The following is a 26312-nucleotide window of genomic DNA, read 5'->3' as shown; positions in this document are numbered from 1 at the left end:
CTTTCCTTTCCATTGTACTCTTTGGCTCCTTTCTTTTTCTTACTTTTGTGCAAAACCCAGTGGTGTCCAGGGAATATAGTTCAGGAGCTGCTTCCTGCAGTACTCAAGAGAAAGGGGATAACGTGGTGCCAGGGATGGAACCCCAGCACCTACACGCAAAGCATACACTCCAGCTAGTGCGCGCGCCCCACTAAAGGCTCTCTTATTTACTCAGTTGAGTTGCATTTTCCACGTGGGTAAACTGAGGCACGGGTCGTTCTGGCCTCTTCCTGTCCTCCAGACCTCCCTTATTTTGTTCCTCTCCCATTGGGCTGAGTCCCTAGCCTCGGCTGTGGGACTGGGGCAAGCCAGCGGCTGGATCAGGACCTCGGTTGCTATTTCTGTCCCTGAGAAGTATTCCTCCGGACGGCGTCCCGCAGGAGCACTGTGGTCGTGGCTCCTTTAAGGGGCTCGCGGCGGCGCGCTCAGTCCTTTGTTTAGGCGGCGGCGGCGCGCGCGTTAGCGTCAACGCCCGCGCATGCGCAGCGACGGCGGCCTAGTCGGCGGCGGCGGCGGCGGCGGCGGCGGCGGCGCGGATCCCGACGGCAGCGCGAGACCCGGCCCGGCCCGGCCCGCCTTCCGTTTCTCGGCCTCGGTGCCGCTCGGCCCCGCCTCCGTGCTCCCGATCTCTCGACGCCCGGCCCCGGCCGCCCGCCCCGCCGCCACGATGATGATGATGGCGTTGAGCAAGACCTTCGGGCAGAAGCCCGTCAAGTTCCAGCTGGAGGACGACGGCGAGTTCTACATGATCGGCTCTGAGGTAGCCCGCGGCGCGCCCTCGCTCCCCGGCCCCGGCCCCGCGGGCGGCGCGGCGGCGGCGGCCCGGGCGCGCGCGTCCCCATTCATCCCGGGCGCGCGGGCGGGCGCGGCGCGGCGGGGCGGGGCGGGCGGCGGGACGGGGCGGGGCGGGGCGGCGGTTCCGCCCAGCGCCTCGGCCGCCGCCTCCCCGCGGCGCGCCCCCCGGGCCCCGACTCCCCGACGCGCCGGTGGCGTCTGCGGAGGAACGGGCTGGGTCGGGCAGCCCCGGGGCGCGCCCGGGAAGGCCCCCTGCGCCCCCTCCCCGCGCGGCTGCTTCTGGGACCCCGACCCAGGACACCGGGCGCTTGACCGGCCGGAAGTGGGGGCCGGGGAGGACGCTGGCCTGGGTGTTTCGCGGCCTCGCAGACCCTGGACGAGACCGGCCCAGACGCGCTGGGCGCCGGTCGCCTCGGCCTGACCCCGGGTCACCGCAGGGGAAAGACCCAGGCTAGAGGTGGCAGTGCTCTGTTGTCGCAGCGGCACGACTTCATTGTCGGAAAGCCCTGCCGGTCACTGGTTCTTCCCTGGGAGCCTGTGCGAACTAGATTGCTTTAACAAATGGCCTCAGATGAACGCTTTTTTTTTTTTTTTTGATCCGAAGACAGTCACCAGCTTCTACTTTCACTAAAAACTATGAGCAGTACTCACAGACATTCAATATAAATGCTGCCAGACAAAACTGATTTTTTTTTTCTTTTCCCACTTTTTGGATCACACCCGGCGATGCTCAAGGCTATACTTCTGGCTCTGCACTCAGGAATTACTCCTGGCGGTGCTCGGGGGATCATATGGGATGCGGATTGAACCCGGGTCGGCCACGTGCAAGGCAAAGGTCCTTACCCACTGTACTATCGCTCAGGCCCCCAAACTGATTTCTAGCATTGCCAGCTCTTCCTTCCTCCCGTGCCTTTCCCTCTTTCCTCTGCTCCCCTTCCCTTCCCAGTACCAATCCGATATGCGCTTACCAAGCAGTCCAAGCTCCCTGAGGTCAAGAGGTGAGTATGTGTGGATCCTGGAGAGCTAGTTACCAAATGCCAGGGACTGGGGCCTGGGAGGTGGAGGTCCCGAGTTCAACCTGGCCCGGCTGCTGGCGGCATCCCCATTCCAGCACCTCCAGGTGTAGCCCCTCGAAAAACAAAAATGTCAGCGGTTGCCTTTTCTTGAAGCAGTGTTCAATGTCTTATTCCCACATTTCATACCATTCCCCCCCATTTTTGGCTTCTCTCTTTTTTTTTCACGATAACTGCTTCATTAGGGCCACTGAGGCATTCTAGACACCTTATAATTCTGGCTCGACTTTTTACTTGTGTTTGATGATCAGACCAGTGTCAGTACTATCAATACTTGAGTATAACCATTCTCACCAGATTTTTAAAAATTGTTTGCTTTGTTTTGTTTTTGGGTCACACCTGGAAATGCTCAGGGCGGAAATGCCGATCATACTCCTGGCTTTGCACTCAGGGATCACCCCTAGCATTGCTTGGGGGACCATGTGGGATGATGGGGATCAAAGATGGGTCGGCTACCTTCGAGGCAAGCATTCTAGGCCGATGGTTCTATCACCAGTTTTTTGGTTTGTTCGCTTTTTTAAAGAGGACGTTTGTGCCAGATCAGGCAGTGCTTGGGGAGAGGGAGTATGTTTTATATTAGGGTTAACCGCATGCATGGCGAGCACTGTAACTCCTATACTTTTTCTCCAGCCCTACTAGCTTTTCTAAAGAAGGGCAGGATGCACTCTGGTTTTTTTTTTTTTTTTGGGTGACACCTGTCTGCTCATGGTTTACTCCTGGCTCTGTTCAGGGATCACTCCTTGCAGGGCTTGGAGGACCATATGGGGTGCCAGGGGTAGAACCCAGATTGGCCACATGCAAGGCAAGTGCCCTACCTGCTCTGCTTTCTCTCAGGCTTCAGTGTTTTAATGTTAACACGCAAGTGCTGCTCTTCAAACAAGTGCTGGAGAAATGGAGCCAGTGTCTGTTCATTTGCCTTAGCGCAGAATGATCCTCTTGGCTTGGCAGGCACCTGCTAAATGTGAGCCACGAGAGGCAACTGAGGAGTTTCAGTATGCGGTATGGGGGAGGTTTAAAGAAACCCTCATCTGACCCATTGTCAGGAGGAGCAGTTGGTTTAGCCTTGACTCTGAGTGGACAGAAACATTTATTTCTTAGATGGAGCGTATTACGAGGAAGCACGTGGCTAGGTGACCAAACTGTCAGAGACCTGGTTCTAGGACCGCTGTATGTCCCAGTCACAGCTCACATGTCTCATGAGAGGCTTAGATGAAGTTCATCCCCTGCACAGGTGTTTGTTTCTGTCACTGCAGTCTTCTCTTTAAGTCTCAGTGAGTGGGAACAGTTGTTTGAGACCCAGTCTTTAGAGGGCCCTCTGGGCACAGTGACCAGAGAAGCGGCATTGCAGTATACCCAGCACCTCTAAGGTACAAAGGTGGAGGGGTCAGCAGGGAGATGGGCATCCACATGGGTAGCACATGCGGGACACTATTCTGCCTTACGCTGGCAGCCATAAGTTAACCAAGCCAGAGGACAGCCGGAGGTTCCTGTACGCTCGCCAAGTCTGTACCTTCGTTTTACACTGGGGAAACCCAGGTCCAGAGAGGGCAAAGATGGTTTAGGGAAAACCCAGGGATGGGAGCCCAGGTCTTCTAAATTCTAAGGCTTAGAGAATTGTCTGGGAATTCTGGAGCCCTGCTGAACTGCTCTGTGTGTGTGTGTGTGTGTGTGTGTGTGAGAGAGAGAGAGAGAGAGAGAGAGAGAGAGAGAGAGAGAGAGAGAGAGAGAGAGTGTGTGTGTGTGTGTGTGTGTGTGTGGTGGAGGGGGAGGGAGGGCGCGGAGGAGGTGCATTCTTGTCACTTTCTTTCAAAAACCCAGTGGCACTTCTCCCCTTGGATGGGAAGGAATGTTACAGAAGCCCAAGAGCTGAGAAGGCTTTGTGCTTTGTGTGTGACACATGGGCCACTCACTGTGTGTGCTCTTCTGCTGTACCGCAACACTGGTTTTCCATGGTAGAAATCTTGTTTCTTTGCAGAAACATTTTTATTGACCACATACACTGTACTACAAAGGTAGATGGGAGTGATAGGTGTGATGGTGGGGTGAAGTTTAGTCGCTGAGCACTTACATGAGTAAGGAGGCCCCTAAAAGGAAGATGATTCCCAAGTACGAGTGGAGCCAGACCCCTGGGCTGCCTTCCCCTTGAATGTGGTACCAGTGATCATTTTGGGAAGGTCAGGGAGCTAGTGGGGATGTTTCTATAAAAACATTAGCACACAGTTTCATTTCATTAAGGAAGTCATATTTGAGTATTTGGCACAAGTCAGCTGAAACTATTGTTCGGGGATTGTAATGATTTATGTAGCAATCTGGTGATTGCTGATAAGTGCTTTTTAAACTCTTCGGAAAATTCCTTTGGTATTCCTGGTTGGGATTTTGTTACTAAACAAAGCAACAGGGGCCATGGGGGAAATTACCCAGCATCTGGTTGAAATTAAAGGCTTTTTTGGTGTTTATTGCCTCGTAAAAGTATCAAAGTCCTGTTCTTAAGATAAAAGAGAGTCAAAGAGGCTTTATATTTCTAGAAAGTGCCAGAGATGCCTATTCCCAAATCCAAATCACCGCCAGCTTCTCAGTGCACTCTGGGGGCTTCTTGGTGAACTCAGGGGCCCTCCTTCATGCATTGGTCAGGCCTTTTGGGACCTCAGTTCTATTGTCAGGATGCAGATGTTATTCCCCCCGCATAGAAGGGCAGATGGGGGCCAGATGTGCACTGCTGTTGAACCCTCGCTGTCAGCAGAATGTGATTTTATGGAGGTCTGTTTGTCTGACACTCAATCCAGCGGAACCTCTATACCAGGATCCCCCCCTTCCATGTGGAGACCTGACCCTCATAATGAGCCTTCTTGCTTTACTCATAGGTGGGGAACTACCTCCGTATGTTCCGAGGTTCTCTGTACAAGAGGTACCCCTCACTCTGGAGGCGGCTAGCCACTGTGGAAGAGAGGAAGAAAATAGTTGCATCGTCACATGGTAAAAAAACAAAACCTAACACTAAGGGTGCGTCTTCACGAGGGTTTGTAAACCTGTTTCAAAACCACTCGCTTATGTCATGAGGATAAAACGTTTTTACTCCAGAGTGTCTTCACTGCTGCCCTTGACGTTAGTGCGACAGGGAGCATCCCAGGACCAGAGGCGCCACCCACCTGTCTGAGGGCTCAGGTAGCCAGTGGTGGTCCTTGATCAGCGGGAGAGGGGGGTGAGCCGGGACGGCAGCAGATGCGGTGAAGACAAGTTGGTCTCAAAACGTTTTTGGAATGCTGTGATGCTCTGCCATCTGCTGTGGGTGTGTTGCCATCGTCACCCTCCATGCAGCCCGAGCGGCGGGTGGTGGCCCCCGCGCCCACTCGCCCTGGGGCTTTCACCGCTTGGCTTCCATCCCCTAGTCCTCCATTCTGGCCGCCGGTGCGCTTGAGCGCGTGTGCATGCGCCATTCCTCATGCTGTGGCGTGTGTGGGCATGCTCACGGAGCCGCCCACCGTGTGGCAGCTCTGTGCAGGGTGACAGGCTGCTTTTCACACATCCAAGGGCCTGACCCACCTTGCCTTGGGGGACAGTCTCACCATCAATTGGGGTCTGGAGGTGCCGTGACATTTGGCTGGTGGGGACACAGTTTCCCACTTGGCGGTGGCACCTTGTAGAGAGCTGCCCTGGGCCTAGGTGAAGATTTGCCCAAAGTCCTGTGTGTATGTATGAATGCGCACGCGCGTGTGTGAATTCATATGTGCGTACGTGCTTCTGTGTGGGTGCCTGTGTGAAGTCTGTCCGTTTGATTGTACCTATAGGTGTTGCTGTGGTCTTGTCCATTGTGGGCGTTGTAGAGGTTCTTTTAATGCAGGAGCCAGAGCTTTTTTTCCCTTTTAAATCTGCTGCTATAACATTTCCAGTCACTTGCTTCAAAAAGCCTTTTTTTCCCTTATCTCCACCCCTTGGTAGAGCATCAGTCACTAACGCTTGAGCTCTCAGCTTTGCTTTCCTCTCTGTAAGCTGCTGACTCTTCAGCCTCGTGCTTCGGAGACACTTTTCCTAACTGTTTCTCCAGGAGAAGCTAGGCTGAGCCTCCAGACAGGTCGCAGCTTTTGACCGAGGATTCATAGAAGAGCTGTGGGTCATGGGACCTACATCTGTCCTGCTTCCCAGAAAGTGTGTGTTGCCTGGCGCAGGCCCAGAAATTGGTGTTCTACATGCAGCAGCTGTTTGCAACTCTCAGGGCTCTTGCTTTAAAAGAAAAATCTTTTCCATTTCTCATTCCATTTCTCCACTCTGCTTCATGTCGTGATTGCAATGGTGTCAGACCTCTTCCCACTGGTGGTATTACTCTGGAGCTTTCCTTGTGCCCTCACTGGCCCCATGGGCTGCACTGTGCCACAGTTGTCCCTGACGTGTATACTTCCTCTGTGCCTGGAGCCAGGGCGCTCCTGACAAATTAGTTCCAGTTCTAAGGGAGTGTTTACTTAGTAGGACCTCGAAATCAAGCACCCGGTCCAGACTGCCCTTTTGGAAGAGGCCAGCATTCAGCAGTAGTAAGGTCGACACCTGCTTTTCCCACCTCCTGCATGCGAGGACCTTGATGTGCCGCATCAACTGGCTATTGCTGCCTCGGGACCCTCCAGAATGGTGATGGTAGCGACGTCTCTGTTGCAGATCACGGATACACCACCCTGGCTACCAGTGTGACCTTGCTGAAAGCCTCAGAGGTGGAAGAGATTCTGGATGGCAATGATGAGAAGTATAAGGCCGTGTCCATCAGCACGGAGCCCCCCACCTACCTCAGGTAATCCCAGGGTTACCTGGCCAGAGTGGGCCCCCACGACAGTATATCTTTCTCATGCTGTGCTGAAGTTGAGCTGAAATACTTTTCAACACTACTCACTGCTTACAAATCGCCTTATCCAAGTTTCTGAGTTTCTTCTCTATCTTTGGAATTTCTTAGACGTGTAAGCAGAGACCTGGATTCTGGAGAGTTGATAGGAATGCTTTGCATGTGGGACTAATATGTTAGGAAAACTGGTGGCCCTGATGAATTCAGAAGAAATCAACATAGATGTACTTGCATAGGCTTAGAGCCTTTACACAGTATTTATTGTTTGTAGTTTTGGTCTTTTTTATTTTTTTCTTTTCTGCTTTTTGGCCATACCCAGCAATGCTCAGGGGTTACTCCTGACTCTGCACTCAGGAATTACTCCTGGCAGTGCCTGGGGGACCATGTGGGATGCCAGGGATTGAACCCGGCTCAGCCGTGTGCAAAGCAAACGCCCTACCCACTGTACTATCGCTCCGGCCCCTACACAGTATTTATTGAACAAACAGGAAACTGAGTAGAAAGTGGTTCTGTTGTACAAAGAGTCTGCTCATTCAGATTTATCAGAATCATTTGGATACCCCAGTAGAGAGATTGGGAAAAGGGTGTCTTATAGCAGAAATAGAAAGAGCAACCAGGGCTGGAATGACAGTCCAGCAGGTAGGGCGTTTGCCTTGCGCACAGCCAACCCAGGTTTCCAGAGCACCACTCGGGAATGATTCCTGAGTGCAGAGCCAGGAGTAACTCCTGAGCATCACTGGGTGTGGCCCCAGAACAACAACAAAAACCAAAACAAACGTAGGGAACACTCTTTGTCCTGGGGTGTAATTTTTTAAATTCAAAGTAAAAAAAAACAAACATCTGGCAACATAGAGCGTTGAAAGTGCATGACAGAGATGGTGCAGTCGTGGGGCTGTGGTGGCAGATCACAGCCTGGCCTTCTGTGAAACATGACATCAAATGTCTTTTTGTTCTCTAGCCCATTAATTTCGCCTTAGGGAGTTTGTCCCAAAGAAAGAATCTGAAAAAACAACAACAAGAGCTATTATTTGTACAGAGATGTCTGTTGTAGCATTGTGAATAATCATGGGAAATCCAGAGCCGTCAGAACTTTCCAGTCCTTTTGGGACAGGCCGAGTGAGGGAAGAAGCAGCTACCTGAGGGACTCGGCCTCCTCTGTGGCATCTGTGGTACAGAAGAATTCTCTCTCGTGTCTCTTCTGTATCCCTCTGGCATGGCCCTAGGTACAGTTCCCAAGTGAAATGTGAGGAATCCCTATATTACACTGTCAGCTCAAAGAAACATGGCAAGTTTGTGCACAAAAATGTACATAAAAACTCAGGGTAGAGGGTTAATTTTTAGAGTGATGTGGTTATGGAAAATCATTTCACCCAGATTTTCTCTCATCTGTGCTCTTGGATGGTTTTTATACTAACTCCCCTCCCCCCCAAAAAAAAGTGGCGGGCATCCAGCCTGGCCAGTTGGATGTGTGCTCTGCAGATTCTTTCCCCCCAGGGATGGCGAGACTTTCCTGGGTAGTGGCGGAAGCAAATTGTGTACACATGGATGGGACTTTCAAGTCTGCACATGTCAGCAGTAATCTTTATGGGGTAGTAAACACTTTCTTGATGATCATGTCATGTGAAGAACAGCTGAGGGAACAGTTGCTGTGTAGAGAGCGGGGGGTGGGGGGAGACCTATGAGGGGAGATGGGTTCCCAAGGCGGGAAGTGCCTTCCACAATCCAGTCAACCTCACAGGAGGGCCAGTGCCTCTGTTCCCAGTCACCCATTGTCCAGTGGAGGCTTGAGGCTCATGGGCAGACCTGGTGGCAGTGGAGGAAGGTCACTTGACTGAGTTTCCCATGTTCTCTGACCCTATCTTTATGCTCACTCTGTGAGGCAACAGGTTTTGTCCATTTGTGACAGCTACTACACAGGAGGGTTTTGCAGAGTGGCCTAGGCTTGGAACTGAGACTCTTAAGGAGAGGTGGTCAGACTCTGGGGCCTGGAGGAGCCTCAGTGCCCACATTTGGAAAGGCCAAGTGAGAAAACAGGCAATCTAGACCCGTGGTTCCCAAATATAGGCCCAGCCACACTGGCATGGTCCTGGAATTTGTGAGGAGTTCTTCTTCCTGGGCCCGCCCCTGAGACAGGAAGCACTTGCTCGAGGAGGGGCTAGGAATTCACTGCTTCATAGTTGGCTCTGTGTGAGTTTTTGGTCAGGCTAGAAGCTGCCAGATAAGTTATGTTGGGAACCTGGGGCCCTGTTGCCTGAGCTCTTAGCTTCAACTCAGTTTAGTCCCACATACCCTCTTTTCTCAGGTGTCACTTAAGGTAAAGCTGGCCATAAAAGTCCTGCCTTCAGCAGCTGTGGCAAAAGGGGTTCTGGGCCCCTGCCACCCAACCCTTCGGCGGGATCTGATTGGCCGAAAGTCAGCTGCAGTGACACCACAGTCTGGACTGTAGCAGATGGTTGAAGAAGACGTGGTGCACGTGTTGGGGATATGAGGGTGTGTCATGCCCTGCCCCTGCCCTCACGTTGCTCACAGGGGAGGCTGGGAATTGGGGCAGTCTTGTGTCTTAGATCCCAAGCTGGAGCCCTGCATAACAAAGCTTTTGCTGTTTTTCTTGTAGCAAAATCCATCTGTGATTCAGAGAATGAGCCCTTTATAGGACATGGGTTACTTTCATGACTTTGAGCATCATTTCCTAGAAAGCGTTTAACAATGCGTCATCTTAACTCTACTGTCCTAGAAGCCAGGAAACCAGAACCTCACCCAGATAGGCCCATTCACCTAAAATAAGTCTGAAGGTCGAGTTCATCACACAGGGACATCCTGTGTGAGGCCCTTAGTTTGGTCCCTTGGCACCATTCCTCCTGGAGCACTGCCAGGTGTGGCCTCCGAGTCTGTATCACCAGTCTGATCAAATCTCCCTTCACGTCAGTCACGAGGAGTCGCTGGACCCCGTCACTTTCTCATGGAATAGGCCACCCTAGGTAGGGACCCTTTGATCGCATCTCCCCCCTTCCCCCACCCCAAGCGCTAGACCTGCCCATGCCTCCTCCCTGCTGCCACCCATATTCCTCCTGCAATGCCCCTGCAGGGAAACCCAACTCAGCATCAAAGGGATGTAGCATCTCTGGAACCAGGCCTAGAACTTTCTTTTACCTTGTGACTGAGACTCTTGGCTCTCTTTTCCTGGCCTCAGTGCCTCTTAGCAGGTGCTAGGAAGCCTGGGGGATAGACTCCTGCAGGGGTTGGAGTGCACGGAGTCACCGTGAGAGTGTGGAGCCCTGCAGGGGCGAGTGGGCATCCAGTGAACATGACGCCCTGTGGCAGTCCTGGGCTGCTAACTGATGTAATGTTTCCCTTGTCTCCCAGGGAACAGAAAGCTAAGAGGAACAGCCAGTGGGTGCCCACCCTGCCCAACAGCTCCCACCATCTGGACGCTGTGCCGTGTTCCACAACTATTAACAGGAACCGAATGGGCCGGGACAAGAAGAGGACCTTCCCTCTGTGGTGAGTGCGTGCCCTCTGCCCTCAGTCCCCCTAACTCCCCACGGTGCCAGTGCCTTCTGCCCCAGGAAACTGCTTCCACCCTTTGCCTCCCAGAAGCTGTGCCCACCGTGCCCAGTGTCTGCTCTGCTTTGCCCGTGCCAGTCTCTCCACGGTATCATTTCCCCAGCATTTCCCATGGGTTTCCTGGGGGCGCTCTTCTTAGACTTTTTCCCTGCCAGCTTTAAATGCCTTCGATGTCACTTCTGTAATGTTACTCTCTTGTGGCTGCTGGCGCATGTCACCACAAACTGGGTGGCTTTTGTATTCTCTTTGTGTTTTTCTTTTTAGTTTTTGGGCCACACCCAGCTCTGCGCTCAGAGACCACTCCTGGCAGGCTCAGGGACTGTATGGAGTGGTGGGGTTTGAACCCAAGTTGGCTGTGTGCAAGGCAAACGCTTTACCCACTGTATTATTGCTCTGGCCCCAATGTTTATTCTCTTAGTAGTTCTAGAAGTAAGTTTTTCCTTGGGTAACAAAGTTTTAATCAGGCCATGCTCTTTCTAGGGCTTCTGAGGGGATCTGCTTCTGAAACTTCCTGCTTATGTTTGCTGTGGGTGTTCCTCAGCTTGGGGTTGTATCATTCCAGTCTCTCTTTGTGGTCAGCGGTGGCCTTCCCCTTTGTATGTGCAATTTCCCACTGTTTATCTTTCTTGTAAGAACACATGCTGTAATTTAAGGCCCATGGGATAATCTCTAAACATGATTATTTTTGTTTTGTTTTGGGGTCACACCCGGCAGTACTTAGAGCATACACCTGGCTTTGCTCAGGGATCACTCCTTGCGGTGCTCAGGGGCTCATGTGGTGCTGGAGATTGAACCCTGGGTGACTGTATATGCAAGGCCAATGCCTACCTGCTGTCCTGTGTCTGAAAATTCCTTGATTTAATCATATTTGTTGAGGTCTTTTTGTTTGTTTTGCTAGAGAAGCTAATGGTCATGGGTTCTAAGGGTTAGGATATAGATGTATTTTGGGAACCATTTTTCCAACTCTCATCTCCTTGTCTCTCTCAATCTGGCTTTGGCCCTCAGTCTCGTGCCTAGCTTGCTCAGTTAGATCCTGCCTGCAGGTTTGGCCATCCTAGGACCCAGCTAGTATATGCCTGTGTTCAGGCTACAGTCATGACAATCTTCCGTCTCTTCATATCATAGAGCCCGTCTCAGCATGGTCTATTTGCTCTCCCTGCGTAAGTGCCTGTGGCAGCTCTGCTCTGTGGCCGGGAGACCCCAGCTGGCCAGGATTCTGCTGACTTTGCCATTCATTGGCAGGTCTCTTGTAGGATGTGGACTTTTCCCTTCAAACCAGGTTTGCTGGATATCAGCAGTGGTACAAAAGAGTTCTTGAGCATAGGGACCCAGAGTGCCCCTTTGCTGACTTTGTTACCACTTTATTTCCAGCTTTGATGACCATGACCCAGCTGTGATCCATGAGAACGCATCCCAGCCCGAGGTGCTGGTCCCCATCCGTCTGGATATGGAGATCGATGGGCAGAAGCTTCGGGATGCCTTTACCTGGAATATGAATGGTATGTCAGCCTTTGGTGTCTGCCTGGCCCAGGCACAGCCACCGTGTGAGCAGTCCCGTTGCCATCAGTCAGAAGCTGGAATCTGAAAATGACATGCAGAGCATCCTGGCATAGATTTTGAGGATGTGAGCTCTCAGTCCAATTCTGCTTTTGCAGCTGTTTGCTGTGTGCTGGGCCTCAGGCTCCTCCTTTTTTGTCGAATGTGGGAAGCTCGGTGTGATGTGTAATCTGCCCAGCCACCTGATGTGCTCAGTCTGCTCAGCCTCCTGCCCTTCGTGCATCCACCCTATACCCCCGTCCACCTCCACCTCTTCTTCTCATGGGTCAGTAGCTGATCGAACCTGGCCTCTGCGTGCAAAGCAGGCCCTCTGCCCTCTTGAGATATTTTTGCGTCATTTAAAAACAAGTAACAGTTTAGAATCACCAGAATCTCACCACCCTAAAAATATTTTTAGTTTTGCATTTTCCCTTTCAATTACTTTCACATGTTAAATAACACCATTGTAATTATTGCATGTGTATAATTTGGTTTTTAAGTATTTTCCTGGTTTCTTTGGTCTTCATAGAGAAATTAGGCTGCTTTGCCAGAAGCCTGAGTTCAAGGGCTTCTATTCAACTCTGAGAACCAGGCCTAAGAGCTGGATTGCTTATGTTTAGGACCTGCTGGTTAGCTGATAATAGGGAAGTGGATGACATTGTTAAGTGGAGTTGTGGGTAAGGGAAGTTGTAGGAGCTGTAAAAATGCTGGGGGGGTTGTTAAAGAGATAGTACAGCCAGGAATGCTCTTGCCTTGCATGTGACTGACCTGAGTTCAACCCATATGGTCCTACAGCTCTACTAGGAGTGATCCCTGAGTAAGCCCTTAGTACTGCCAAGTGAGGCATGTGCGCGCGCGCGCGCACGCACGCACGCGCACACACACACACACACACACACCTGTATTGGGGACCACACCCAGTGATGCTCAGGGCCTGGCTCTGCACTCAGAAATCACTCCTGGCGGTGCCTGGGGGGCCATATGGGATGCCAGGGATCAAACCCGAGTTTGCCATATGCAAGGCAAACTCCCTGCCTGCTGTACTCTCTCTCCAGCTCCTCTCTTCTTACCTTTTTTTTTTTTTCTTTTTGGGTCACACCCAGAGATGCTCAGGGGTTACTCCTGGCTCTGCACTCAGGAATTACTCCTAGCAGTGCTTGGGGGACCATATATACCGTATGCTGGGAATTGAGCGCGGGTTGGCGATGTGCAAGGCAAATGCCCTAACGGCTGTACTATTGCTCCAGCCCCAGTCTTGTTACTCTTCACACAGAAAATTTCTCCTTTATATGTCTCTTTATCCACTCTTACCAAGGGGGACTAAAGACAACTTAAAGATAATGATACTTGGTACAAAAAAAATAAAGGAAAAGAGTGGTCAGGAAGAACTGTATCAAGGGGAAAATGATACTAGGAGATGATGGAAGTCAGTGCGTGGTTCACATTACCAGTGCAGCAGGCTCCCCTGCGGTCAAGACTCTCAGTATTTCAAAACCAGAGGCACACAGGATCAGTTCTAGAGTTCTTGGTGTGGTCAAGAAGATGCAGAATCACACATAATAATACGGTGTTAATCTGCCAGGAAGACATAGCAGTTTGTTAGGGCCACACCTGGTAGTGTTGGAGGGTAACTTCACATTGCTTGGGAGACCAGGCAGCACTGAGGATCTATTTCAGTTCTCCCACTTGCAAAGCATATACTTTAGCCCTTTGAACCTCCCCAGCTCAAGATAGAGCAGGGTTCCTCCTGGAAATTTTAATTTCTGTCAGAGCCGAAAAATATGAGAAGTAAAAACTGATAGAACTAAAAAAAAATAATTTAACAAAGACACAATTATGTAGAGACTTTGACATCCCTTTCTCAGCTACAGATAGAATAACTAGACAGAAAATCAACAAGACTATAGGAAATCGACATCACCATTGACCAGTAGCATCTCATTGTCATTTATAGAACATTCCACCCAAGATGGCTCACTGCACATTCTTTTTTTGGTTGTGTTTTTCTTTTTGTATTTTTTTTTGGGGGGGTGGTGAGTGACACAACCAGCTCAGGGGGTTACTCCTGGTCTACAGTCAGGGATCACTGGACAGTCAGGGCTCAGTGGACCATATGGAGTACTAGAAGTTGAACCCAACTGGCTGCATACGAGGCAAACACCCTACCCGCTGTACTATTGCTCCAGCCCAGACTGCGCATTCTTTTGTGAGTGCCAGTGGAATGTAAACCATATTAACTCTACTATGGGTCATACGGCACATCTTACCAAATTTAAAATATTACGTGTTCTCTTACCAAAATGAAAATATTTACAAATTAAATAAATTGTAAACAAGTAACTTACAGCTTAAAATAGTAAATTAGAAGGGAAATTTTAAAATATAGGTGGACCAGGGCTGGAGCAATAGCACAGCGGGTAGGGCATTTGCCTTGCACGCGGCCGACCCAGGTTCGATTCCCAGCATTCCATATGGTCCCCTGAGTACCGCCAGGAGTAATTCCTGAGTGCAGAGCCAGGAGTAACCTCTGTGAATCGCCTGGTGTGACCCAAAAAGCAAAATATATATATATGTATATGTATATGTGTGTGTGTGTGTATATATATATATATATATATATATATATATATATATATAGATGGACCCAGGGTCAGAACAATGGTACAGCAAGTATGGCACTCGCCATATATGTGGCCAGCCAGGGTTCAATCCCTGGCAACATGTAGGGTTCCCCCGAGGCTCATTGAGGTAATCGCTGAGTGCAGATCCAGGAGTAAGCCCCAAGCACTGCTTTTTGGTGTGGCCAAATAAATAAAGTAAAATATTAATGGACCTGATTGAAAATGTACTATCCCAAAATGTGTATAATACAGATGGCATAGGGCTGGAGAGATAGCACAGTGGGTAGGGCGTTTGCCTTGCACGCGGCCGACCCGGGTTCAAATCCCAGCATCCCATATGGTCCCCTGAGCACGGCCAGGGGTAATTCCTGAGTGCAGAGCCAGGAGTAACCCCTGTGCCTCGCCAGGTGTGACCCAAAAAGCAAAAAAAAAAAAAAAATACAGATGGCATAGTGCTGACAGGTTAAATTATAGCACCAGAGTATTGCAAATGAAAAGTTCCGGGTGAATAATCAACAGTCCTATCTTGGGAACCAATAAAGAAGATCAAAAATGAAACCAAAACAGGCGGAGACAATATATGTAATGAAAAGAATAGAAATAAATGAAATTGCAAATGAAAGCAGTAGAGAAATTAGTGAAACACAGTGTTTGGAAAGATCAGGGGGTTGGGATATAGCTCACTGCAGCATGCATGTCTTACATGTGTGAGGCCCTAGAGTTAGTGGCACTAGAAAATAATGAAAGGATCAGTAAAGTTGACAACCCTTTAGCAAGACTGACAAGAGAAAAGCAAAAAATTATCAAATTCAGGAATAAAATGAGCTGTTGCTATAGACTGCAGGTTAAAAACAGCACTACAAATAAATTTGGCGAATCTTAAGACAAAACTTCGCAATGGCAAAACGTGCTCTGTTATGACTTCGTTAATATAAAATCATCCATGTGAATTGCCCTATGTCAATGCTTTTAAGAAATAGTATTCATATTTAAACAGCTCCCGAGGGACTGGAGCAATAGTACAGCCGGTAGGGCCTTTACCTTTCACGCAGCTGACCTAGGTTCGATTCCCAGCATCCCATTTGGTCCCCTGAGTGCCAGCAGGAGTAATTCCTGAGTGCAAAGCCAGAAGTAACCCCTGAGCATCCCTGGGTATGACCCAAAAAGCAAAAATAAAATACAATAAAGTAAAATAAAAAAATAGCTCCCGAAATAGAAATCTTCAGACCCAATTTTTTTTTGGGGGGGTCACACCCGGCGATGCACAGGGGTCACTCCTGGCTCTGCAGTCAGGAATTACCCCTGGCAGTGCTCAGGGGACCATATGGGATGCTGGGAATCTAACCCAGGTTGGCCGCGTGCAAGGTAAACGCCCTACCCGCTGTGCTATCGCTCCAGCCCCAGACCCAAATTGTTTTAAGAACACCAGCGCCACCAAGGTTAAGGTATAAAGGGCTAAGGTGTTTGCTTTGCATATAACCATCCCTGGCAGTGATAACGCTTCCTCTGAGTACCTCTGCGTCATCCCTGAGCACAGAGCCGGGAGTAAGCCCTGAACACTGCAGATGTAACCTCCTCCCACTTCCCCCCAAAGAAAGAGAGAGGAAATTAATAAACCACTAATTCTGTGTAGTCTTTTCCAGAAATTAGGACGGGAAACTACACAAAATGTAACACAATTAAGGGCATTGTGTGAGGAGGTATAGTTCTCCAGACCTGGACCCCTCTGGACTGGTTTCTTGAGGCCCCTCTCCCTGGCTCACCGATGGTCATCTTCACATGGTTGTCTGGTTTCCAGGGTGAAAGGAGAGAAGGAGAATGTGAGGGTGCTACATCAGTGCCAAAGTGCCTTGACTTATTTCTCCACCAGGCATTTCATTGGTTACAGTGAAGTGAACCAGGCCAAGAATTTTATATGGGCCTTGACCACTTCCCCCAGGTGTAGAGGGAAAAGTGCCTGAAATGAGAACTCGGATGAGGGAGTGATTGTTCCAGGCTTCCTTCTTCCTGTCCCCATGTCCAGGAAAATTTCCCATCCTCATCTTTGACCAGGAAGGTGTCCAGGAGGAAGGGGGGATGGTCGGCTGGGCCATGCACAGTCGTATTAGGTCCTGCTGTCATTTGGCACTTCTTGCTCTCCTTTGATTTCAGAAAAGCTGATGACCCCTGAGATGTTTTCAGAAATCCTCTGTGATGACCTGGACTTGAACCCACTGACCTTTGTGCCAGCTATCGCTTCTGCCATCAGACAGCAAATTGAGTCCTACCCCACAGACAGCATCCTGGAGGACCAATCAGACCAGCGTGTCATCATCAAGGTGAGCCTTTCCTTAGCCTGGGGTAACATTAGATGAGGAGGCTCCACCGAATCCTCTGCAGAGCCTTGGTCTTTGCTCTGGGACAGGACAGCTGGAAAGGATCTTTTAGGTAGCAGGGGGCTCCGCTGAGCCCAGAAAGGGTTAGGACCAACTTTTCCAAGTGAGGTCTCATGTTTTGGATGTGTTCAGGGGCCACTAAGCAGAGCCTGAGTGGTGCAAGGAGATGAAGCCAGTGATGGACAGAGTGGGGAAGCCCACAGGAGCCACTGCTGTGTTTTTCCCATGGTTGAGCTGAGCACATTTTCCTACACCCAGTCAGTGGTCCTCTGCAGACTTGGAGGAAGATGGTACCTTACCCGCTGCATTACAGGTGAAGAGCTGGGTACAGAGTCACCAGCCTCATTGAGAAGGGCTGTTCAAACTGGGATTGGGACCCAGGCCTCCTGCCTCCTACCAGCTGCCTTTCTTATTTGTATTTTCCTATTGATTAATGGTGTGGAAGTTTGTGGGTTTTTTTGGGTTTTTTTATTGCTCTTTTTGGTTCACACTCGGTGATGCTCAGGGGTCACTCCTGGCTCTGCACTCAGGAATTACCCTGGCAATGCTCAGGGGACCATTTGGGATGCTGGGACTCGAACATGCAACTCAGCCGCATGCAAGGATGTAGTGATAGCCGCTGTGCTATCACTACAGCCCCATGTGGAAGTTCTTTAGTGTGCTTATTGACTGTATCTTTTTCAAAATTAGGAAGTGTGATTCTTCAAACTTTGTTCTTTTTGAAGATGTTTTGGATCCCTTTAAGATCCCTTATATTTCAAACGAATTTTAGAATGTTTACATTTCCCCAAAAATATTGTTGGGATTGTGATAAGGATTACATTGAATTGGTTGATCACTTTGAATAATCCTGATGTCTTAACAGTATTAGATGTTTCCAGTCCATGAGCATGAGGTATACTTTCCATTCACTGGCGTCTTTAATTAAGTTTGGTTTTCTTGGCCACACTTTTCGGTGCTGAGGGCTTACTCCTGCCTCTAAGCTCAAGGAATTTGGGGACCCTTACATGGTGCTTGAGATTGACCTTGGTTTGGCCACATAAAAAGCAAGTACCCTGGCGCTGGAGTGATAGCACAGTGGGTAGGGCATTTGCCTTGCATGTGGCCGACCCGGGTTCGATTCCCAGCATCCCATATGGTCCCCTGAGCACCGCCAGGAGTGATTCCTGAGTGCAAAGCCAGGAGTAACCCCTGAGCATTGCCGGGTGTGACCCAAAAAGGAAAAAAAAAAAAGCATGTACCCTACCCCCCTGTACTATTATTTCAACCTCTACCAAGTTTTTATTTTTCCCCTAGATTATTTATATATATTATTTATATATATATATTTGTATATAAAACTGATATTTACGTGTAGGCTTTGTGGCTATTTGATTCTGACCCTGTGTGGTCTGTGAGCTCCGCAGCATCCAGTCACCTCTTGGCACCCTGCTGCCATAGAGGTCTCTCCTCGGCCCAGAGCACTCGGCAAGCTGACGGCCTTAAGACAACCTCAGGCCCCTCATCCTGACCCTGACCCCTGGCCATCCTCCTGGCCTTGGGCCTTGGCGTTGAGTTAGGGCTCCTCCCTGAACCCCCTCCCCCGGGAGACACGTGGTTGCTCTCTCAGATCATTTAGTTCTTCCTCAAATGCCACCTCCCCTGGGAGCCGGCCCGCCGAGCCCAGCTATACCCTCTTCCCTCCTTAGCACTGGCCGGCTCTGCTCTGTCAGCCTGCAGGATCTCTCCCCCGACTGCCCGTCCATGAAGACTTTCTGTCTGGTTTTGCCCCTTATATCTTTAGCTTCTGTAATTTCTTTTGTTGTTGCTTTTAGGGGCCACACCCGGTGGTGATGTGGGGCTCCTCCCAGCTCCATAATCAGGGATTGCTCCTGGCAGTTGGAGTGAAGGGTTTGTGGTCTGTTTTTTGTTTTCAGGGCCACACCCAGTGATACTTAGGGGCTACTCCCAGTTCTGTGCTTGGGGGTCACTTCCATTGGTGCTCAGGGGACCACACAGTGCCAGGGATCAGACCCAGGCCTTCTGCATGAAAGTATGCACTCAGCTTATTGAGTTCTTCCTGGCCTGTGGTGTTGTTTTTTTTTTTTTTTGTAAGTGAAAGCTGTCATCGACAATTCATGGGAGGGAACCCTATCCACACAGCACCACCCCGTGTCCAAGAAGATTCCCTCCCATGCCTCCGTGTCACCCCTGGGGATAGTGGGACCTGCTCTCCATTGAGGACCATGGTGTGGCTCTGACACCTGCTGCTCTCTGTCCCAGTGTGCTGTGTGGGCTCCCCATATTGCTCTTCCGGTTCTGTTCTACAAACCTTCACTTCTGGGCTTGCATGGAGATTAGCACACAGGAGAGGCTTGACTGTGTTGTGTGGGCCCAGAGGTTTGGAGTTTTATGAACGGGGCTGGATTAGGGCCAGGAAAAGTTTCCACGCATACTCTGCTCTGAACAGCACCGCTGCTGCCTTCCGCGTTTCTTGTGCGAAAGTTGAGCTGAAGCTGAAGTGAGTCCAGAATCCCTGGTGAATCCTGGGTGATTCCCGGTAACATAAAGGAAAACAGCAGCAAGGGCCTCCGAAATTTCTGACGTGGTAAAACAAGGTTCTGAGTTCATGCCCAGCACACATGCCCCCCATGTGGCTCTAGTGGCCCCTAGGTACCCTGGGGAGTAGCTCTGGGCTCCCTACCATCATTACTGGCTGTGGCCTCTGTCAAGACAAGTCAGCTCAGCTGAGCACCATGAGATGATCATGTGAATGGGCAGGGGTGCTATGGCCTGCCCACATGGCAGACTGCTAGACAGGAGTGGACAGAGTCTCATGAACATGGTGTCCAGTGAATGCAGACACGTGGAACGTTCTTCCTGAGTGACTGAGGAAGCCCACTTTTGGAACAGCCATGGCTTGTCCGTATGGGGGACAAGTCAGTTAGTGAGGTACATGCTGGCCCAGGTCCCCAGGGTCCAGCTGTGAACGTCTTGGCCTGGATGCAGCTCACACAGGGCCAGCTCGAGCCTCTTCTGGGTGGGGGGGCACATGAGCAGGGAGCCTGCCGGGAGTGGGGTGGAGCTGCCTCTGCTCTCCTCCCCGGCTGCCTGCATGTGCCCTGCAGGCTGGTCAAGGTGGGGGATCATCTGTGACTTACTCTGGTCATGATGTCAAGGACCAAGAGAGGGCCCCACGGTAGCAGCTGGTGAGGGACACCAGTGTCGTCACCTTGGAAGGTCCAAGCCCACGGGGTGGAAAGGCAGGATTGAGATGGTCCAGTTTGGGGAGCAGGGCAGTGGGACGGGCACCGTGCTGGGACTTCATGGGCAGTGTGTTGGGGCTGGACTGGAGCCAGAGCCCCTCATGGTACCCTGCATGCGGAGAGGTCGCTCTGGGCGGGAGGATGAGCCAGCGAGGTTCCCAGGTGGTGAGTCCTGGGCAGCTCTGGACCAGGCCACCCAGCTGTCCGGCTCTCTGCAAGGGTCCTGGGCCCAGCCCCTCTCACTTCTCTGGTCTGACACAGCTCAACATCCATGTGGGCAACATCTCCCTGGTGGACCAGTTCGAGTGGGACATGTCTGAGAAGGAGAACTCTCCAGAGAAGTTTGCTCTCAAGCTGTGCTCCGAGTTGGGGCTAGGGGGTGAGTTTGTCACCACCATTGCCTACAGCATCCGGGGACAGCTGAGCTGGCATCAGAAGACCTATGCCTTCAGGTAGGTCTGCGCCGAGGTGGAAGGCTTGCTACGTGCATTGGGGCTGGGGTGCTGCAGCCTCGCCCTGCGTCTGGGTAGCCCTGCTGGTGGTTCCATCCCTCGGGGCACCCCCAAAGGGTTCTCAGCTGACAGACTTAACGTTTTCTCACAAGTTACAGCCCCGCGACTCAACTTTGGTTCCTCGGCTCCTCTGTCCATTGTCACTTCTCATTGTCTTTCAGCTGCAAGACCCTGAACCCTGAACCAGACCCTTAATCTGCAAAGGTGGAAATAGACAGAACATTCTGGCTTATTGGCATTGCTCCTTGAGGGATAGATGTAGTCTTCTGGGTGGCAGCCCCGCAAGCTGAGTAAGGGTAGACGGAGTAGTATCAGGGCGCTCTCCCTCACTTCCAGCCTGCTCCTAGTGTCCAGAGGGGTGTTAGGGTTCACCTCACCCAGACTTATCGGTCACATGGGGTGGTCATTACTTAGCCACTGCAGCCGGAAGTGGCGCGAGAGGGGGCCAGAGCAGGGAGGTCTGCTTGACAGTTCATTGAGCTCATTAGTGTGTTTGTGTCTCAGCTGGTTCTCCCAGAGATCCCACGAGACCAGATTTTTCAGACTTCCTATAAAGCTGAGCAAGAGAGAAGGAATGATTCAGTCCATGGGCCAGGAGGTGCTGGGCCTGGGAAATAGCTGACCCCCTCTGGGAGCTGAGTACCGCCTGTGTTCCCGGCAGACAGGCCGAGGTGGCATGTGCGTCACCTCCATCCTCTTCGGTGGTTCTGCTTCCTCCCTGGGCCCAAGGCAAGGGAGGAGGCCCTAGGCCCCAGATGGTGATCCAACTCGTCAGGCTCTTAACGAGCATCCAGGGAGGTCAGAAGCACCATGTAGCTCAGGGCTGGCTGCCCTTTTGGCTCTTTTCAGCCTAGCTGCCAGTTCGCATACTCCAGGCATGCATGATCTGCACATTTGTGCACTCCCCCACCCTCCTGCAACGGCCAGCAAGACAGGAGAGCTGCAGCCCTCTAGGGCTGCTGGGCTGTGTATAAACACCTTTTGGGGGGGGGCATTAGGAGGGTTTCTGGGCTTTTTTTGCTGCCCAGGTCCCCCGGGCACTGGTCTCTTAAACTCCCTGGGACGCAGGGACTACAGCTGCAGCCCTGCAGGGTGCCAGGCTCAGGATACCCTGCTCCCTGATGCTTCATATCACTCCAGGCACCCCCGGCACCAGCCCACCCCTGCTCTCTCAGTCTCTGTGTGTGAGTCATCGGTGTCTGCGTAGAGGAAGGTGAGGGGGCTGCCGTGTCTCCAGGGCCAGGACCACTGTGCTGCATGGGGCCCCAGCCCATCTGCCTTGCACAGGTCTGGCCCCTGCCTCCATCCAAGAGGCTCTTCTGGGCCCCCACAGCCGTCTTGTCTGTTTCCCTGATGAGCCCAGCTCTCGGCTAGATGCCTTGTTTGGGGATGGAGGTCCATGGGGAGACAAGTCTGTCCACAAGTTGGGCTGCTAGTGACAGCAGTGGGCAGGAGGGTCCCCTTTGAATAAGCAAGAGGAGGGATGGCAGGAGCACCCCAAGCTTCTCAGAAACGGTGCTGGCCTGTTACAACCCACAGCTACCCTTGAACCAGCAGAACAGGGCAGGAGCAGGAGAGACGAGCATGATGGCGGGGCGAGTCCCTCCCTGCAGTGCCAGCCTTGGGCCCTAGGCTGGGCATGCAAAAGATAGGGGGCCCCAGCGACCAGGCACAGGCAGAGGGGCAGGGTGTGGAGCTTGATGACAAGATCTGCTTGTTTGTAACCACTTCCCTGAGGTCCCGTTGACATGTACAGTCCCCGCCTCGTGCTGACTGCATAGAGTTTTGGTGTTTTTGCAGAGTTGTACAACAGCTGTCACAGCCAGTTTGAAAATGTTTTTACCACCCCAAGAAGAAAGTCCCACATCATATGGTCTTAACCCCCAGCCCGAAGTTTCCCAGGCTTGGACAGCCAATAGTATTCTGTGTATGAATTTTCTCTTCAGAACTCTTGGTTGAGATAAGATACTGGTCTTTAGTGACTAGCTTTTTTAGCTTAGTGTTATCATGGTACATGCCCTGTGGCAGCTGGAATCAGAACTTTTTAATTTTATTTTTATTTTTTTGGCCAAGTTCAAACCCAAGGCCTTTCACGTACAAAACCGACTGCTCAGTTTTGAGTCCCATCCTCTGCCCTGCAGAGAAATGCCCTATTTTATGCCTTACCAGCCTGCCGTCTACTGCTGGGGCCTGGGCCTTGGGCTGAGTGGAAAGGCTTAGCTTCCCTCTCATGTTCAAGGCACTGGGTTCAGGGGCTGGAGCAGTAGTAGCGCTTGCACACAACCAAAGCCGACCTGCGTTTGCTCCCCAGCATCTCGGGTAGTCCTCCAAACACTGCCAGGAGTGGTCCCTGAGCTCAGAGCTAGTAGTAACCCCCGAGCACTGCTGGGTCTGGCCCCAAAACAGAAAAGGCTCTGGGTTCAGTATCTGCCACCATTTGGCCCTCAGTGCTCTACTGGATGTGACACCACAGCTGACATCCAGATTACATACATACATGATTGTGTTGCTGGCTCGGGGCTGGGGCTGAGGAGTAGAACATGGGCCTTGGTGTGTGGGACCCTGGGTTCCACCCCTCATCCCTGCAAAAATGAAATAGAGGGCAGGACTGGAGATAGTTCAGTGGGCAGGGCACTTGCCTTTCATGTGGCCTACCTGGGTTCAATTCCCAGATCCCCATCTTTGTCCCCTGAGCACTGCTGGGAGTGACCTCTGAGCACAGTGCTAGGAATAAGCCCTGAGCGTTGCTGAGTATGAGCCCCTCTCCAAAAGAGGAAGGAGTCGCTGTGAAGACTAGTGGGCAATTGTGTGATCACTCTTCAGTTCCCTTGGGTGTTGACCTCAGCAGATTTTGGGGTCATCTGGTAGCTATAGCAGTTTGGGGAGCTGCCAGTCTGCTTTCTCTCAGCTGCGTGGCTGTACCTGACTCTCCCTGGGGACTCCTCCCAGTGATGTTTGGGGGCTGTGCACAGGATTGGATCCAGGTCCTTGGAACAGACATGCCACCTTCCCAGCCCTAACCTCTCCTGGCCCCTTTGGTGCCTCCCATCCAGGGGTGGTCTGGTTTTGCACTTCCTTGAAAACTGTTGATACTGGACATCTTCCCATGTGCTTTTTAGCCAGCTGACTACCTTTGGGGAAATGGTCATTCAGGTTCTTGGTCTGTTTCTCAGTTGGATTGTCATTTCATTTTTGAGTCTTGGGCATTTGATTAGGGCCCTTATCAGATTTGCCAGCAGATTCTCCCATCTTGTGGGTTGTCATCACCATTGTGATTGGCAGTGCCCTTTGAGGTCATTACTTTGGGGGTATCAGGGCTGGGACCCAGGCCTCCTTCCTGCCCAGCTACACTCCACCACTGGGCTGTCTAACGTCTCCGATTGTCATGTGGTCTGTGTTTTTTCCTCTTGTATTGCTCGTGCTGTTATGACACATTTAGTGTCATACCTAAGAGACCATTGCTTAATGCAGGTCTGGGCCAGTGCTACAGACTTGGCACCCTTGTGCAGTAAACAGGAGGGTGACGTTGTGCGGTCTCCTCTCCTCCCAGTCATTTGTTTTCCCTCGGTCTCGCTGTGTGGACAAGCCGGCTGCGCAATGCTCCTCAGCTGTCCTGGCCTGTCACATGGGGGTGTCAAAGTGGAATCGCCAAACATGAGCTCAGGAACGTCTCCAAGCACTGACTCTGGGGCCCCACCGACATTGTGGGATCTTGGGGCGACATGGGGGAGTGGAAGGAAGCCTGGAGCTCCACGAAACCAGGAAATGACCCAGCAGAGCCCCCCGGGGAGTGGTGGGGAGCTTCTGAGAGTTCCCCAGAATCCCTAGTCAGGCCTGCCGGCTCCAGGCCCTCTCACATGTTGTTTCGAGCAGTTCTTAATTTAGAACCAACCGCTAGAGTGGAATCTTCCCAGAGCCAAGGGGAGGTGAACAAAGGGGCCTCCACTCACCAGCTCTTGTTTAAATTAAGAGGAAAACATGTTTTGCTCCCCTTGGCGTGGGCTCGGCCCCTCACGGCTCCCTCGAGGTGAGGAAGGATGTTTGGATTTGTGGCTGGGTAGTTCCTGGATTGCCAAACTGTCCCTACTGACTGGAGAACAGCTGTCAGGAGCTGCCGGGGGGGGGGGGGTCGGCTGGGGGCCCACTGTGGCAGGCGCTGCCCAAGTCAGTGGCCTTGGAGTCGCCAGCAGGAGTTTGGCTGCCTGCCTGGCCAGAGGAGCCAGGAAGGATCAGGCCGCCACAGAGTGGCAGCAGCTAGAAGGGGTTGGAGATGGTCTGAGGTGGGAGGCCCGTGGGCTCTCCATGTGTCTTTCGGGCGGGGAGCAAGGGGCCAGGCTGGAGTGGTCAGCGGACTGAGGGTCTGGTCCAGCTTTGTCATAATAAGTAGCCCCGCTTCTCTCAGGCGTATTAGTTTGCCACACTGAGGCAAAGTGGGCTAAGGAGCAAGTTGACCATTCAGGAGCAGGGCAGCGCGGCCCCTCCCGGGAAAACTGTCAAGGACTTGGGGGGGGACCATTGTTCTCTTCTTTCACATTGCCTATTTTTACTCAGAGCCTCCTGATCCCAGACAGGAGTGGGCTGCCAGCTCCTCCCAGCCCCCGGGCGGTGATCACGGCTGCCCGGGATCCAGTTTGTCAGGGGGAACCACCTCCACAGCAAACACCCCTCCCAGTCTCCCAGACAAGGAGCCGCTGAGGCAGCTGCAGCAGTGGCATCCCTGGGGCTGCCGAGTCTGCTTTGAGATGAAGCCCAGGAGGCCGGGGGGCGGGGGGTGGGGTGGGGAGGTCTGTTGTTGCCAGGGGAGGTTGAGGCATCTCTGGAGGCTCTGGTGACAGGAGTCATCCTGGCCAGCCCGCTCAGGAGTCCTGCTGAGGGACTGCACAGAACACCCAGGCCTTCCTGCCAAGTCCCAGTTCCCGAACTCCAGAGTGGGGATGGCAGAGCTCTGTGATTCTGGGGGCCTTCCTGGCTGCTGCTCTGTGAACTACCAGTCCGTGCTCCCCACAGCGAGAACCCCCTGCCCACTGTGGAGATCGCCATCCGGAACACAGGCGACGCTGACCAGTGGTGCCCTCTGCTGGAGACCCTGACGGATGCCGAGATGGAGAAGAAGATTCGGGACCAGGACAGGAACACCAGGTACCTTCCCCAGGGGCACCATCTTCTGAGCGTGGGCCGGACAGAATGCTCCCCACATGCACACTGCTTTCTGGGCGGGTTCCTGGTTTGTCCTGATCACACTGCCAGGGTGGGTGTCCAAACAGGACCACACGCAAACCCGGCCTAAGGGCTCCTGGAGAGCTGGGCAGGGTGGGGGCGGGTGAGCCCAAGGCCACATCTTCCTGCCTGGGGGGAGGCAGCTGCCTGGAGCCTGAGCCGCCCGGGCCACAATCCTTTTCTCTCCTTTAGACGGATGAGGCGTCTGGCCAACACTGCCCCAGCCTGGTAACGGCCAGGCATGCTCAGTGTCCACGGAGCATTCGGAAGACGGACCCGCCTCCTCTTCATCTCTGGCGAGGAGGGAGGCCGGGTGGCGGCCAGGCTGTCCTGAGCAGCACAGGGCAAGGGGCCTCCCCCGTCCCAAGGCACCAATCCACCTTCTGAGCCCCAGCACCCACCGGTCAGGAAGAGGCTTCCTGTGGGGTTGTGTTCGGTTTTTGTATAGGAGCCCCAGGCAGGGCTTGCAACACTTTTTAAATAAAAGGCAACAGGTCATGTTTCATTTCTTCT

At 52.2% G+C, this 26312-nt stretch overlaps 1 protein-coding gene across 2 annotated transcripts; it reads left to right on the top strand.

Moving 5' to 3' along the window:
* The first annotated feature begins 511 nt into the window (after positions 1-511).
* SMARCB1 (SWI/SNF related, matrix associated, actin dependent regulator of chromatin, subfamily b, member 1) lies at positions 512-26297 on the top strand. Of its 2 annotated transcripts, none has more exons than XM_055118820.1 (9): positions 512-799; positions 4769-4880; positions 6552-6681; positions 10093-10230; positions 11665-11792; positions 16602-16768; positions 20332-20522; positions 25590-25721; positions 25992-26297. In XM_055118820.1, exons 1-9 carry the CDS (start codon positions 518-520, stop codon positions 26029-26031), a joined length of 1320 nt encoding a protein of 439 aa, XP_054974795.1. In that variant the 5' UTR covers positions 512-517; the 3' UTR covers positions 26032-26297. The 2 variants fall into 2 exon arrangements, with proteins under 2 accessions (XP_054974795.1, XP_054974794.1); XM_055118819.1 differs by having other exon boundaries at positions 513-799; positions 4769-4907.
* Positions 26298-26312: the final 15 nt, after the last annotated feature.

The sequence above is a fragment of the Sorex araneus genome, chromosome 11, assembly GCF_027595985.1.
Source record: "Sorex araneus isolate mSorAra2 chromosome 11, mSorAra2.pri, whole genome shotgun sequence".
Classification (NCBI taxonomy): Eukaryota; Metazoa; Chordata; class Mammalia; order Eulipotyphla; family Soricidae; genus Sorex; species Sorex araneus.
Note: the sequence above shows the minus strand (reverse complement) of the source record. Positions and strands in the feature narration are given on the sequence as shown.

Bases quoted from the DNA above. Each gene is read 5' to 3' on its own strand.
- SMARCB1 (XM_055118819.1), top strand. From the start codon at position 518: ATGCGCAGCGACGGCGGCCTAGTCGGCGGCGGCGGCGGCGGCGGCGGC. The intron at 11,793-16,601 runs GTATGTCAGCCT...CTTTGATTTCAG, and splicing joins CTTTACCTGGAATATGAATG to AAAAGCTGATGACCCCTGAG. The intron at 25,722-25,991 runs GTACCTTCCCCA...TCTCTCCTTTAG, and splicing joins GACCAGGACAGGAACACCAG to ACGGATGAGGCGTCTGGCCA.